The sequence below is a fragment of the Pseudopodoces humilis genome, chromosome 21 (assembly GCF_049639895.1).
Source record: "Pseudopodoces humilis isolate 2021_Gansu_Grassland_sample_001 chromosome 21, ASM4963989v1, whole genome shotgun sequence".
Classification (NCBI taxonomy): domain Eukaryota; kingdom Metazoa; phylum Chordata; class Aves; order Passeriformes; family Paridae; genus Pseudopodoces; species Pseudopodoces humilis.
This window is the reverse complement of record NC_142220.1, coordinates 3,380,226-3,395,212: the sequence shown is the minus strand read 5'-3', so window position 1 is coordinate 3,395,212 and position 14,987 is coordinate 3,380,226. Positions and strand designations below refer to the sequence as shown.

Here is a 14,987-nt window from a genome sequence, read left to right as displayed (position 1 = left end):
CTGAGGAGCTTCACTTTTCCTAAACATTTACTGAACAGAAACATTTGGGAGGGAGAGACAATTACTGGAAAGCAATTTGTACTACGAATGAATACAATATATGCAGAATAACTCGTTTTTTACTCTTTGCAAGGAACAGGAAAGCACAGTCAGAGCAGTTTTGCTACCTAGACATGGAATAAGAAGTTCTTATCCGAACTCACTGCGACTCATCATAAGGTGTTCTGCAGATACAGTACAACTCCTCACTGCTGCCCTCTTGTGCCCGTTTACACTCATTACAGATGTACACATCCATTTTCTTAGCCTCCTTTTCTGTGATGCCAACACATTCTCCATGATACCAGTTAGTACAAAGATCACAGCCAATATAGAACCTAAAAGTGTTCACAATGAAAATGACAATGTAATTGTCATTTCAAATGGCACGGCACTTTTCCCTGCATTTCTCTCTGATGCACTTGATGTTGGGCTACTTTCTGTCTCAGCTTCCCTGCTCCCTATTCTTACAAACTAACATCTCATGCAGCAGCTAGACTGGCAGTAAGGTCACTTGTGTCAATTTTAATTTGAAAATTCATCAAAATGCACAGGTATTAATATGTACACAAAAATTTGTAACCAGACCTTGACAAAGCTATGGGCTAAAAATCTACCGTCTTCAATGTGTGTGTGAAAAACTGTCAAAGGCACAAAAAGACAAGGCCAAAGGAAAAGGTTTACATTTTCAAGATTGCAGCTCAAAAGCCACTGAAATATTTCCTTAAGGTTTGAAAATGTAGGTCTCAGTTAATTTAAAAAACAAAAGCAAAGCGCAAACACCAACTAGGAGTTACGAGTACACTACAAGAACATGCAACCAGCAGTGTGTAGGTACGTCTTGGTGTAAAATGATACGAAAGAAAATGGGGCCAGGGTATGATTATAAATTTTAAATCTTGGTGTTTTGTTTTTTTTTTTGGGGGGGGGGGGTGTACACTGAAAAACTGATAATGAACTACTTAAAACTGTAACAAAGTGGAATTTGAGTGACTAATGTCTCCTCTCAGACACAGCTGTGTGACAGAACCAGATATGGTATGACACAAAGTGAAGGGAACCAGGGACAGAATCATGGGGATGGGACCTTGCACAGAATGATGTGACAACAGCGTAAAATATTATGCCAGGATGTTTGTAACTCGTGTATGGATCTCTCAGAACACACCTATGACCAGTGACAACCAGATGGGCGATGCTCACATCCATTCTCTCTGCCTAAGCAAAAGCAAGCCAACTCAGAACCTCCATCCTCCTGGATTTTGGAGACCCCAAACCCCTGCCAGGTACAGCTGTAGCAACTCCTGCCACCCTGCCAGCCTGCAGGCAACACCCTGGGGATGCCACAGCACCAACAGGGCAGTAGCTATCCCATGTTCCACAGGAAGCACCTCTGATTTCCTGGGCCTCTGCACACATCCTGGTCACTCAGATCCTGCCTTTTCTCTTGTTTTTCAGTCAGGCAAATCTGAAAATAAATATCACACCACCCAATCTCCATAAAGAATGGCTAGACATAGATTCTGACAATGATCAGCAACTCAGCCTGTGTGCCCCCTTCCCAAGAGGGGCTGTGTCTGCTCCTGGTGATGTGGGAGCACATTTGCATCCAGGTGGAGATGCTAAACCTTGCTACTGGAATGTGGAGCAGGTGCCACATTATGATTTAACAAATAAGTTGGAGTCTAAGTAGGAATCTTAAAAAGATATCCTTGCTGACCACCCTTGAAAACAGTATCAACAAATCCCTATAATCCTGGAGTATCATGAATGAGAACTAAACATAAGAGATTTGCAATAAAATACACAGCACTAAACAACTTACAAGATTTTACTAAATCAAAAAAAATACACAGGGTATTCATAAAATACCACAACTTGGCTTTTCAAGTAGCACACCTATCTTTTCTGAAGTAGAAAAGAGACACCAGCACAAAGAGAACGATCCAATGCCTACATATATATGAAAAAATTACCAAAAAGATTCTCAGAAAGCTGTTTTAAAACTTGACTAATTCCTTTCCAGACAGCAAAAGGATTATGTACTTCAACAGTTCAGACATCATTTGTAGGAACATCAAATTTAAAATTCACTAAAAGCAAACAGCAGAGCTCCATCATATCGCTAAAGATACTACAGAGTAATTAACGTTTCATTTTCTTGAAGTTTTATTCAGTGCACTGAAGCACAGTTCTCAATTCAAGCCACCAAAATTCTCTCTATGACCACTTGAGTCAACACATTTTCTGACAAACAAATCCCTTTGCTCACTCACTAAGTCCAGATGCAGTAACACACAGACCTCTAGTATCACAACCAGAGAACAGGTTCCTCCTAAGTACACTGGGTGACAGAAAACTTGACACAAACACGAAGTTAAGTGAGGCTGGGGACACCCCTCAGAGGTGACAGTGACATAACAGCCAGAGCATTATTCTGCTCTTCCTGCAGCACTGGCAGTCTAGGGAGCAGCCCCATTTCCCACACTGAAGTCATAGTACAATGGTCAAAGCTACTCAAAACTGAGGTGAAAAAAACCTCAAATATCTCAACTTTGTTAAAAGACAATTAAAACCCAAAGAAGGCTTGAAGGAACCTCAAGAGGTCCCTCAGTCCTGGCCCTAAACTTGGAATGAAGAACCATGACCCATGGAGTGATTGCACCGCTCCAGACCTACGGTTTCTCTGTTAGCAGCCCTTAAGTACCATCAGGTGGTACCGGTTCATACTTTTGGGTATTGTCACTTTCTTGGAATTGGTCTGAAGTCAAATTTATCATACATACATCTCTACACAGCTCTCAGATGTTAACCATTACTAACTACTGCTCTTAATCACCTCGAGCTTAAGCAGGCACATGTAGCGCTGTCCCCTGGAATCCACTGGATTCTCCACTCCAGCACTTACACCATTTCTTCACAAGCACTGTATTGAGCGTAAATACTTTTCCTCATTCACAGTCAGAATCAAACTACAGAGAACTGCAGTTTTCACTTTGTCAAATGCTTAAATATTCATTTTTATCAACCCTGGCATGCAAATAATAATGCAGAGAAACCATTTCTCCCTGAAACATTGTCCAAAGTGAACTGCAGTCCAGTGACTCGGAGCCCCCTTTACTGGGTACTGCCTCACAAAAAAAAAGTAATTTACTGGAAGACGGTACCAAAACTATTTCTGAAGAACATCAGCTACTTCTTCACAAGAAATTGCTCAAACCAAATTGTCACTTGCTTCTGAGGCAGAGGCAAAACAGCAAAAGAAAGAGTAAGAGAGCGGAGGGAAAAAAAGAAAAGAGTATGTGCATGTGAGACAGGAAGGTCACACAATGGAGACATGCAAACGAGTAAAATATAAACCACGCACAGTAACAGTATCAATCAAGTATGTTAATATTTCTAACTGCTAGTGGAAAACAGAGACTTTATTCTCTATACCTCAGTGATCCCTGTAATAACCTGCCACTCCATTTCTAGCACTACCTGGTGCTAAGAGCTGACACTAAACCTAAAGCTAAGGACATGCAGGAGGGGCTGTGGCATTGCTACTCACTTGGACTCGTCGTAAGGCGTTTTACAGATGCAGTAAAGCTTTGTGTCCTTCTTCGTTTCCTTTGAGGTAGTAGAAATCATTTTCTTTTTCTTGGACTTGGAAGCTGAGGAATCTTTCTCCTCCTCTCGTTTCCTCTTCTGGGAGGAGACTGGCACGGGGACAGTGGTGGAGGAGGAGGAGGTGACACTGGCTGCTGGCAGCTGTGGCGGTGCTGGTGGCACTGGTGGCGGCGGTGGTGGGGCAGCAGCGGCGGCTGCGGCGGCTGCAGCTGCTGCTGCAGCAGCTGCTGCTTGGGCTCTTTCCTTTTCTTTCTTAATTTTAGCCAAATCTTTCTTTAGCTCCTCCTGAAGTGTATTAAATGAATAAATAGAGGAAAACACTTCATATGGTAATTGCAAGACAGGGTTAAAAACTAGGCAAAAATCCCCAAACTTCACCAAAAGAAAACAATTATATCCATTTAAATATGCATTATTTTCATGTTCTGAACCTACAATTCACATAATATTAAGGGATGACACTCTTGGGCTACAATGGCCCACTGGCTGTAATTTATCAGAAGCTGTTTCATGAAAGAAGGTAATTTTAGTCCAGAAGAAAACCAAGAAGCCCTCAAAGGTCATATGAGTAGCTTTGCAGAAATCCACTACCACAGCTTCTTCCTGTAAATTTCCTTAAAATCTCACTGAGCAAACAGACAAAGATTAACACAGAAATGTTCTCCCCAGCTTAACATTAATTTAGCCTTTGAGATTCTGTCCTTACCTGCACTTCAATCTGTAGATCTTTGTCTAGAAGTGCTCTTTTTTTCAGTATTTCAGCTTTCAGCTGCTCTTTATGCTTGAAAAGCAGAGCTGAGAGCTTGGTCGCATTCTGTTTGCTCCGCTTTTGCTCCACGCTCTCTTCTCGCTTCCGTTTCTTAGCTGCCTGTTTTTCTTCTTTGTCTATCTTATCCAGAATATATTTCATCACTTGGTTGCACACAATCATTCTGGGGAAGGAATAAAGGAAAAGGACATTGTGCTGAGCTGCCTGTTTATTCCCAGTTGAGAATGCAGAATCAATTCTCCACTTGCTGCAAGCTCATTATTGTATTTTCTAAGATGTACAAAGTAAATTTAGCAACACCCAGTGCTTCCACTCCTGGTTACTTACTAGAGCACTGCTGGGAGAGATCAAGTCCCTTGTTAGGCTCAAGAGGGACAGTCCCAATTTCACTTAAATGATCTGAGTACTAATTGTTCCTCCCCCTCCCCCATCCGACTCCCAACAAAGCTTTGGCTTTAGCAGGATGAGAGAGATTTTCACTCAATTCAGTTTCCACAATTTGTTTGAAAGAGATGGATTTTTATTCTGATGTAGGATAAAAGTGAGTTGGAAGCCTGTAACTTCTTCAAAACCAGATACTTCTATGCTCCAGTGACCATTAAATACTACCAAGATTTTGTGTTTTGGCATAAGGACGGACAAACACTTTCCACTGTATAGAATTCACTATAAACAGTTCCCAATTTCTCCACTAATGAGAGCTCAAGATTAGTTTTTGTCTGCTTGTTGTGCCTTCAACTATAAATCTATTTTCCTGCTCACTTATTTTGCACCTTTTGTTTATTTTGCTTTATATTTCAATTAGAAAATGAATGCATTTTGGTTCTTCTGAATTTACTTTTCCCTTCTCCATTCTTTTCTAAAACCATTAGAAAACCAAATGCTTCTCGTTGCCAGAGTGACCATAAAAAACAACTCCCATTGAGCTGAGAGGAAACAGCAGAATAGCAATGGCCAGGACAAGCAGCTGCTGGCAACTCTGTGGTATCAGACATTTTGTCCTTTGATAGACAGATGGATTTTGATGACAAATGGAATATGTAGATAAATATTTTTCAGGCCACACAATTTTGTTTAGTTTGCTCTGTATACCTGCACTGTATACACTTGGTTTAGCCTGTTTTTTTCAGACTAAAGATCCCCATATCATATTTTTGAAGAAGAATAAATCAGTGAGATGGAAAAGCAGCTGCACCATGAACCAAGCTAGTTAGAACTGTTTTTTTCATCTTTCTCTCAAATTGGACTTTTGTCAGTCGAAACACCTATTTGGCTGTCTGACACCATAAAATGAAGAGCATATCCAATACATCTTTTTCTTTATGCAACTGTGAACAGTAAAGGAGTGGCACCCAGGGATAGTGTTGTAATCAACTGAGCCTGCGATTTGATGATCAAAATTTTATAGAACATACTCTTCTTTTTCTTAGGATCTGACACACACTTGTGATTATCTAATTGGAGCAACTGCATGTGTGAAAAGGAGTCAAAATAATTCCAAGACAAATGACAAACACTCCAAATTTCTGTTTAGCAGCTTCAAGCATAAAATCTCTCAGTTTGTCAATCTGTCTTCCAACTCTTCAGCTCCTTCTGTAGAGTGGGATGTGCAGGGACAAGAATGGAAACACATGGCCATGATAAAGGACAAACAAAACCCAGGCTTTTTTTTGCAGCAGAAGCATTAATTCTCCATTCTATGCTCCTTTACTTGAGTTTAAAAACTGGCCAGCTTCAAACACAGTATGTAACATTACTTAAAAAACATATTATCAAAATAAAATTGAGATTATACAAGATTAAATAAATATCATTGTGAAAGTTACTTTTAAGTGCTACTCAAACCAATTTTAAATAGCAACACTTCTTAAGCAAGTTTTTACAAGCCAGCATTTCATTATGATACCATTAAAAGATGTAATGAACAAGAAATTTGACATCTACAGATGCACTGTGATGCACATTCACCTCTGATTTTCTTCCCTCTCAGCTGGAGTCAGTGTCTTCTTCTGTTTCAAATGTTCTATGACAGCATTCTGCTTCATAATCACCTGTAGGATGATACAGAATCCAAAATAAAAGATGAAAATTTAGCCAATATTTCACAGTATTATGGGGAGAACCAGGACATTTCCTAACTTAAAGTGTCACTTATTTCACTGAGTGACAAAATAAAGCTGATTTTTTGATTTTTATCAGGGGAGAAGTGCTTGTTTAAGCCAATTATTTGAAAATTGAAAAAGATATTGAAAAAGACCACCACCGCCCCCAGAGTAGAATATTTTATTATGTCAAATTTGAACCCAGGAACTAAATGTAAATTGACTGTATTTCCTCAGTGATTGGTTGTTTTATTTTAAGAGTGGTTAAGAGTCCATTATATGTATTTTAAGCCCTGCAGCCATCCAACAGCATCACATTTCAGATACCTCTTTGGAACCTCGGTTTTGAAAGTACTCCACGTGTGTTCTGTCCATCAGCTCTCCTAGCACTAACCTATCTTTCCTGAATTGAGAACAAAGATGGGTTTGTCCCAGCAGCTAATGGTAAGCTGAATCAAAGTGACAGAAGAATGCAAACATGGTACAAGTGACTTGATGTGCTGAATTAACTTGGAACATGTCATTAAACTGCCAATAGCAATCCTGCACCATCTTTGAAAGAATCAAATTAAAGGCCTATCAAATGTATTAACATTGTTAACAAGGACAGGCATCAAATTAGATTTCTTTCATTCATTAAGTGTTAATTTCCTTCTGTTAACTTTACCTGTTTCTGGATAATTTCACTTTGATTAGAAGCCTGAAGGGTGTGCTCATGTTTAATTTCTATCTGTTGCTGCTGCTTCTTCTGCTGCTGCTCCCTGATCTGCTGAACTCTGTGCAGCTGCTCCTGCACACTAGCTGCTTGCACTGTCACCACACTGGCAATCTGCTGAGCCTGCGCTGGGCTACTGTGCTGGACCTCAAGAGGTAACTGAAGCTTGATATGGGGCACGCTGCCCTGCTGGGCTCGTATCTGAGCCACAATAAGGGGCTGCAGCTGAGAAAGGACTTCCACTTGCTGCTGGAGCTGAGGCACTGCAATTACACTTGTTGGAGGCTGCTGAAGCTGCAGCTGAGGATGAGCTGGGCAGTGGACAGGAACCTGATTTAAACTTTGACTGCTTGCAGGGGTTGAGCCCGAGGTCAGAACCTGAGGCTGTGGTTGCTGCAGGTGAGCTGGAATTTGTGTGGGAGCGTGGGGCCACACTGGACTGGGTTGTCGGGTTGGAATTTGCACCTGAGCTGGATGCTGAGCCTGGGCCTGGCCTGGGGGCAGGCCCGCGGGCAGCGGCTGCATCGGGCCTGGTGCTGGAGAGAGCCCCGGAGCCTGGGCTGGAGACTGAGCCGGAGATTTGGAGGGCTGAGCTTCGCTGGGGGCCGTGGAGTCAGCAGGAGCCTCGGGCTGGCTCGGGGCGTCGGGCTGAGCGCCCTGGGGCTGAGCCCCCGCGGGCTGTGCCGCGGCCGAACCGGGCTGGCCCTGTCCCGCGGGCACGGCCGGTGCTGGTGGCGCCTGCAGAGCCGCCTTCGCTTCCCCTGCAGCTGTGAACACACAAACGAACAGTCTATTAATTGCAAATGGCACGGCTATGAGCCTTGATAATCCAAACCCTCTGGAACTACTGCAAAGCTCTATGCAGGAACTCAGCTCTGCAATACACTTCCAATAAATTTACTGCAGTAACAGACAACCTCCAGCTGCATAAATACTCCCATGCAAATGAAACTGAAGCTGCTTTTCTGCTGAACAGAACAATGCTTACCCGAGGTTGAAGTAGAAACGGTGGTTGTAGTTGTGCTAGCTGTAGTAGCAGCTGCTGGTAGTGGGGTGAACAGAAATCTCTGAATTGTACCATTTGGCATAGCTGCTTGCATAAGCTGCTGTCCTGGACCAGGTATTACAGTCACACCCTGAGGGATTAATTGTAACTGACCAGTAGTTTGACCTTGTCCCTGAATTACCACAGTTAAGCCTTGACTGCCACCCTAAAAAAAAAGTTAATATTCATGTATTAGTGACATAATTCTTAGACAGACTTTGCTGAAAATCAGAACAGTTAGGGCTGTGAATTTCAGAATTCAATATTTTTATCACATACCATACTCCTAAAATCCATAACTAGCATTTGAGATCATGAAATATGCAAGGACTCTTTCAACAATTCTATTGCCAACAGATGACTGGGCTGGAGTTACACATTTTGTGAACCCACAGAACAGAATATAAAAACTCTGAGTCTTTGGTGTGGAAACTCATAGAATCCCAGAATGGTTTAGGTTGGGAGTGACCTTAAAGCTCACCCAGCTCCACCCACACCTTCCACTATCCCAGTGTGCTCCAAGCCCCATTCAACCTGGCCTCAGACACTTCCAGGGACTGGGCAGCCACAGCTTCTCTGGGCACCCTGTGCCAGGGCCTTACCACCCTCACAGGGAAGAATTTCCCCCCAGTATCTAATCTAAACCTACTCTTCCCTTCAGCTTAAAATCCAAGTCTTGTTCCACCTACAAAAAACCTTATCTTACAACCTGCAGTCTGAACATTGCAATAATTTATATAGATTATTTATACTTTGATGAACAGATATTGTGGTAAATCACAGAAATGTATTTTTACCCAAAAATTGACTCACAACTTATTTTTTGCCAACAGACCCTCATGATCTGAGCAGAAGTTGTAAGAACTTTCTCCTCCTCTGCTCACAGATACTGCAACTTTTCCTCTGAGATTCTGGATAGCATGAATGAAAACTAAATCTTCACATCAAATCAGAAGTCAAGTAATCAAAATTATGATCTAAATGTCTACAAAATAGGCCATACAGAATAATTATGTCCCTTACTGCTATTAAAGATTTTTTTTCCATGCTGCTGAACACTCCTGATGCCAGTTACCTTACTTGGAAATACAACAGGAAGCAAGAGTTAAAACTTTGCTATTAAAACTATTTACTTTGTATTTACTCTTTATTATATTTATTTACTAATTAAGCTGCTTTCAGTCTGTAATTATGCCAATGTTCATCCTAAATGAAGCCAGACATAACTTTAAGGGCAGAGGCACTACACTGCTGAAATGTAAAGGCTGGATGTGTGTTAGCACGTTTCCACACCCAGGGCTGTCCAGTGCTTTACCTGTCCTTGTGTGAGCTGGGTGAGCTGGGCCATTGTCAGCTTCACCTGGCCCTGCTGAGGGCGAGGGGGTGGTGCTGGGGTCTGTGGCTGAACTTGTTGAGGGGCTGTTCCAGAACTCGTGATGGTTTTCTGCCCAGTGCTGGAAGAAGCTGTGCTGGTACTAGAAACTGCTGTTGACACAGGTTGACCCCTAATTATCTGAGTCACCACTTGCTGTGTCTGACCTGTGAGAGAAAAATTTGAGTTAAGAAATACATTTTCAGCTTTTTACCCATAAGCACAGCAAACCTCCAAGTCACAAATTGCAATGGGGTGTGATGGTGATCAGATAGGCAAAGCAAACACTGCAGTTTGCACATAAAATTTCTTTACAAACCATTTGTGTGATTGAAAAATGTCTGCAAAATATTTCCCATTTTAACTAAGGTTGTATGGATATGGAGTACTTCAAACACTGAGCTTCTCTTTAAGAAAAAACATACAAAAAAAGGTTTTCTCAATGCACAATTACTCTATATGTTTTTAGGGTTTTTCAGGTGTTATGCTTTTTTTTTGTGTTTGTTCCTCCTTCCCCTCCACTCCCCCCCTCCATGAATGGACTTAATTTTAAGTACTACATTTCCCACTGTCAATGATGAATAAAATTGACAAAGCCTCCAACAAACATATCTAAAAGCTGAAAAAGGCATTAGTCAAGCATCAAAACAAGGGATTTTTGCATTGGGACACAACGACACAACAAGGAACTCATGAAGAAACAAACCATGGACTTCACACTAGGTATTTAAATATTAAAGTGAACCTACTGGCTGGCAGAATACCTTGTTGCACCACTACAGGTGTTCGAATGATGGTCTTGCCAAGGGTGGACTGCTGCAGTGGTGTCCGGATCACCGTCATCCCGGGGCGCAGTGGTGTCCCCTGCACTACCTGTGCACATCAAAGAGGAGACCACCTGTAAACTTGAGGAAAAAACCCCTGGAACATGCCCTGAATGTTTTTCCACATGTGTTCTAATTTTCCCAACTGGAGGGAACTCTTGTACCTCTTTGGAATAAAGGATCCATACACACCATTGCTGAGATGAGCCAAAAACATTAAAAAGTGATTAGCCAGAACTTTCAATATCCGCCAATAACTTGAAGTCTATGTATCCATATTTTTTTGAAGTAAAAAACCAGAAAAACATCTTACTTGTGAAGTGCTTGTTGTTCCTAATGTCCCTGTGGTGTTTGGCCTAATGGTTACAGTTGCTGTCCTTGGCTGGAATGAAGTAAAGGTTTGACTTGCACCTGTAGTTGATGGAATGATACCCAATACCTTTTGCTGAACTTGAACCACACCTAATTAAAGAAAAATTGAGAATTCATTAATGACATAATGGCCAGCAAAAGAACTAAATGCAACTCCAGGCTGGCATTTAGAACTCAAGTCTCCAGATTTCTAGAACACCTTTGAGCCTTTCAACACTTCTTGGGCAAGTCTTTGTCATATTGTAAAAAGAAGCAGCATTATACTTTGTCAATAGTCCAACTACATTTTAAGTTAAGAAACAGGTATTTTAGAAAAGATTAAGGAAAGTGTGAATCTTCACAAAGATCAGTTTGATGGTAACTGCAAAGAAGTTCTTGCATTGACAGGGTGCCACAAATTAGTGTTATACAAACATTAAAAGCTATAATCTGATTAATTTCAAATGTAGGAGAGCAGTTTAAACACCTTTCACCTACAACACTGTAGTGCTGAAGAAAATGGGCAATGCTTCTCCTGTCACCTAAGAAATTTCAATACAAAATCTGCAGCCTTTGTGATTTACTCAATGCTAAATATCATGGAGATGGAGAATTGAGCTTTTCTGTTCAATATACATTCACAAATCTCAAAACATTAAGTCCTCTTCTTGAGGCAAGAATCAAAAATGATAATCTTAGTCTGGAGCCAAACTCCTGCTCATCAGTGAAGAGCAGCTGTAGGCATTAATATTTTTGTGACGAAAGTTGCTTTGTTGATTTAGATAACAAAAAAAAAAAAGCATGCTTCATTCCACATTGTTTAAAATCAAGCTCCTGATTTTGTGCTAGGAAATGCAGAATAATTTATAGTCAAAAAACTTGCACTTTTCCCCTTACAGACACAAATATGCAACACAGGGGGAACAAGCTGTAGAAACTTGTATTTATTTATATATATAAAATATTTTTTCCCCCTTCACGTCACAGTTTACTTCACTGGGAAAACAGTGTCAAAGGAGAATTAAGCAGCAAACTGGAATACAGTTTTTATTCAGTTCCCTTTGCCCTACCTCCTTGAGTTGATGGCACATTGACGGCAACAATCTTGCTGTTTGCAGGGAGTGGCAGCTTAGTTATCACTTTCCCTGCCATCGTTACTGGGCTGCCTGAGAGCTGGAAGGTCTGCCCTGTGCTGGCAATAGTTGTGGCTGAGGTGGCAGCTGTGCTAGTGGCTATTGAGGCACACAGAACAGGCAGGTTTAGAGCAGAATAATTAGTCAATGAAATGACTGTTTTTCAAGTATGAGACAGCAAACTACAGGATTACTTTTACATTTATTTTTTTTTTTAATGTGTCATGCTTTCTTTGCTAAAGGTTCTTTTCTGGAAACAGTATGTTACACCATAGAATGCTTTAATGAATGATTACTAGTATGAAAACTGCCAGTAATTAATGAGACAGGGCAGAAATGAGACTTTCTAGCAAGTCAGAACAAGGAAAAACTAGACAGGTATAATCTCAGAAACGTCCTTCTGGCATAGCAAGAGTTAAGAGCAAAGATAACCAGAAATGTAATAATGCTGCATATCTGGAGAAGATGTGATGTGTATATGGGATGTGATGCATACATAGGATGATCTCTAGCAACGTTCCTTCCACAATGAATAATTCCTTACCTGTTGAAGACTGGCCTTGTTTAACCCAAGTAGCAAAAGTTTGATGGAAATTCTTGTTCTGTTGGAATGTTACTGTAGCTGGAGACCCCACTTTAGTGGTGAGCACTACTTTGGTTCCCGTGGGGACGGGGCCTGTCAGAGGGCCCACCACCACTTTCTGTGGTGTGGAGACTGTGGTTGCAGTGCTGCTGGCTGTGGTGGCTGCAGGGACCACACCTCCTGCAGGGATCTGCTTCTGCTGTTCCAGCCGTTTCTATTTAGAAAAAAAATGGAATATAGAGATAATTAGTATTTTCAGATTTTACAACATAAACATTGTCTCTACCCAGTATTGAGAGATAAAGGCCTCTGGCAGGATTTTAGTTCAAACTGTAGGGGATTCAAGAATAGGCTCCTTGACCTCCAGAACTACGGATCTGCTTAGAATACACAGCCAGAAATTTTCTGTTATAGCAACTTGAAAATCCTTGGCTTATGCTAATTTCACTGCATGCTTCACTTTAAAAAAACCTCCCCAACATATTAATTTGTCTCAGATTAATCATAAAGATTAAAAAAACTTCACAAAATATTAATCTATATTTGGTTTTGACCATGTGCATGCATCTATGTCAGTAATTGGTACACCATCATTAACAGAGTTTACTATTAGCATTCCTAAATTTAGAGCTTCCTGCACTGAGATCCTGCCAATTACAGAAAAACCAGATTGTATAATTCTATTTCACCATTCAGAATGCAATTTTTAAAAATATTCTTTTAAATGTAAATCCAGTTTGCAGCCTGCTTGAAAAAATTAGGTTCAAAATCCCTTACCTTACCCAGTGAACTTCTGTGCTGTAACTGTTGAAAAAGCATATGTAATCTAGAGAGTCCCTTAGTGAAGGGATGTATCAGCAGGCTCTTTTAAAATGTCAACTAATCTAACATTTTTTTCCCATGTTACTGGAATTATCTCTGTATTTATCTAATTTAAATTCCAGCACTATATTGCAGTAGTGCCCACAAATCAGAAGCACTTGTTCACTACTAATGGGTTTTTGTCAGGGAAGATGAAATGAAAAAGGAGTAAGTTGAGAAAACACACAGTTCTTAATAATGGATGTGAAATACAACCATGGCATCGGGTTTCCTAATTTTAATTACATACATTTAAATATAAATACAAATACACATCTACATGTATTTAAATAAAATTATCAGTGGGCTTAACTCAGATAACTTAAGATAGAACAAAATCAAAAGATTCAATTTGAGTGAAGCATGAAATGCAGTTGAATTCCCAAGTCAGCTGTATTCCAAGACAGCTTTCCATCACACACAGAACGCTGAGAATCTTACCTGGAGATGGGTGCTTCCCAGCCTTCTTTAAAATGGAAACAAACTAAACCTTTCTAAAGTGTTACAAATAACATGGGGAAAACCCAGGCAATCCAGAACAAACCTTTGCTTTAACCCTGTTTCAATATAACAAATGTATACAGTGGCAGCAGCATTGTTTGATGGCTTAATCTGCAGTTGGAACTATTTGAGAAATGGTATAAGCAAGGGATAACTTCATTTCCCAGGCTGTGATGCATGTGGTGAGCAGGGCAGTTGCTGACTGCTGGGACGACCAACAGCTCCCCACCTGCTGGGCAGCCAAACGTTGGTGTTTTAGCTGAGCCTCCAATTGGGCCTTGAACTCCTCTGCCTTCTTCTGTTCACTAACCTTAGCCTGTTGTTCAACTGCCTGTGCTTTTTCCTTCTCCACCCTGCCAAAGACACAACCAAAAGTAAGTTACACCACCACATAAAATCCAACCACCAAACTGCATTTTGTTTTATCCAGTATAACTGCTCTCGTAAGACCAACCATCAAGACAGAAGATCACTGAAAAACTGGTCATGGCTTTAAAAATATTTCAAAATAAACTACTAAAGTTGCATGCAATATCACTGAAATATCCTGATGCTAAACTACTGCAACATCTTACAGGAAACTATTAATCAAAACTGGAATTTATAATTACATCTGAGACTGCAAGGAACCCATGTAATAACATACATTTAAAATTATTCTTTCCAAGAGACTCAAAAATGTTGTTCCAACTGTAAGCACATGATACTGAAAATATGCATCTTATGACTTGAGTATTCTCAGGCTCAATTTACTTGTACACAGTCATTTTCTTCAGATTATAGAAGTATTTAACAAATACTGTACAAAGTCATGCCAAAAACAGCCTACAGGCTTTCCATGCATTACAGTAATAACCTTTTATCATTTAACAGTGGTTAGATCATAAGCATGGAAAAATTAATATAATATTAGTTCTAACAAATCTGAAATACCTCTATATCTTAATTTTGGTACCATCAAATAATTTAGCTTTGTAACTTTAAGCTTGACTATCAGTATTAAAAGGCCCAGTAAAAATACAACACAGATGTTGTTTCTAGTGATCATAGTGACCAGGTTTGTGTTCTCTAGGGGAACTT

General features: G+C 40.5%; 1 protein-coding gene across 11 annotated transcripts in view; it reads right to left on the bottom strand.

Annotated features, from left to right (window-relative positions):
- The window catches only part of BPTF (bromodomain PHD finger transcription factor), a 54,806-nt gene that overhangs the window by 8,327 nt on the left and 31,492 nt on the right, over positions 1-14,987 (bottom strand). For 2 of the 11 annotated variants that reach the window (XM_014255752.2, XM_088065346.1), the window contains exons 17-28: positions 14,137-14,260; positions 12,507-12,759; positions 11,900-12,061; positions 10,792-10,940; positions 10,404-10,527; positions 9,598-9,821; positions 8,226-8,448; positions 7,703-8,004; positions 6,389-6,471; positions 4,358-4,583; positions 3,593-3,936; positions 204-377 (exon numbers count right to left, since the gene is read on the bottom strand). In XM_014255752.2, coding sequence (XP_014111227.2) covers positions 204-377; positions 3,593-3,936; positions 4,358-4,583; positions 6,389-6,471; positions 7,703-8,004; positions 8,226-8,448; positions 9,598-9,821; positions 10,404-10,527; positions 10,792-10,940; positions 11,900-12,061; positions 12,507-12,759; positions 14,137-14,260 — 2,388 coding nt within the window. Of the gene's footprint in view, positions 1-203; positions 378-3,592; positions 3,937-4,357; positions 4,584-6,388; positions 6,472-7,189; positions 8,005-8,225; positions 8,449-9,597; positions 9,822-10,403; positions 10,528-10,791; positions 10,941-11,899; positions 12,062-12,506; positions 12,760-14,136; positions 14,261-14,987 lie in introns of all 11 variants that reach the window. The other 9 variants (XM_088065339.1, XM_088065342.1, XM_088065338.1 and 6 more) reach the window with 9 other exon arrangements.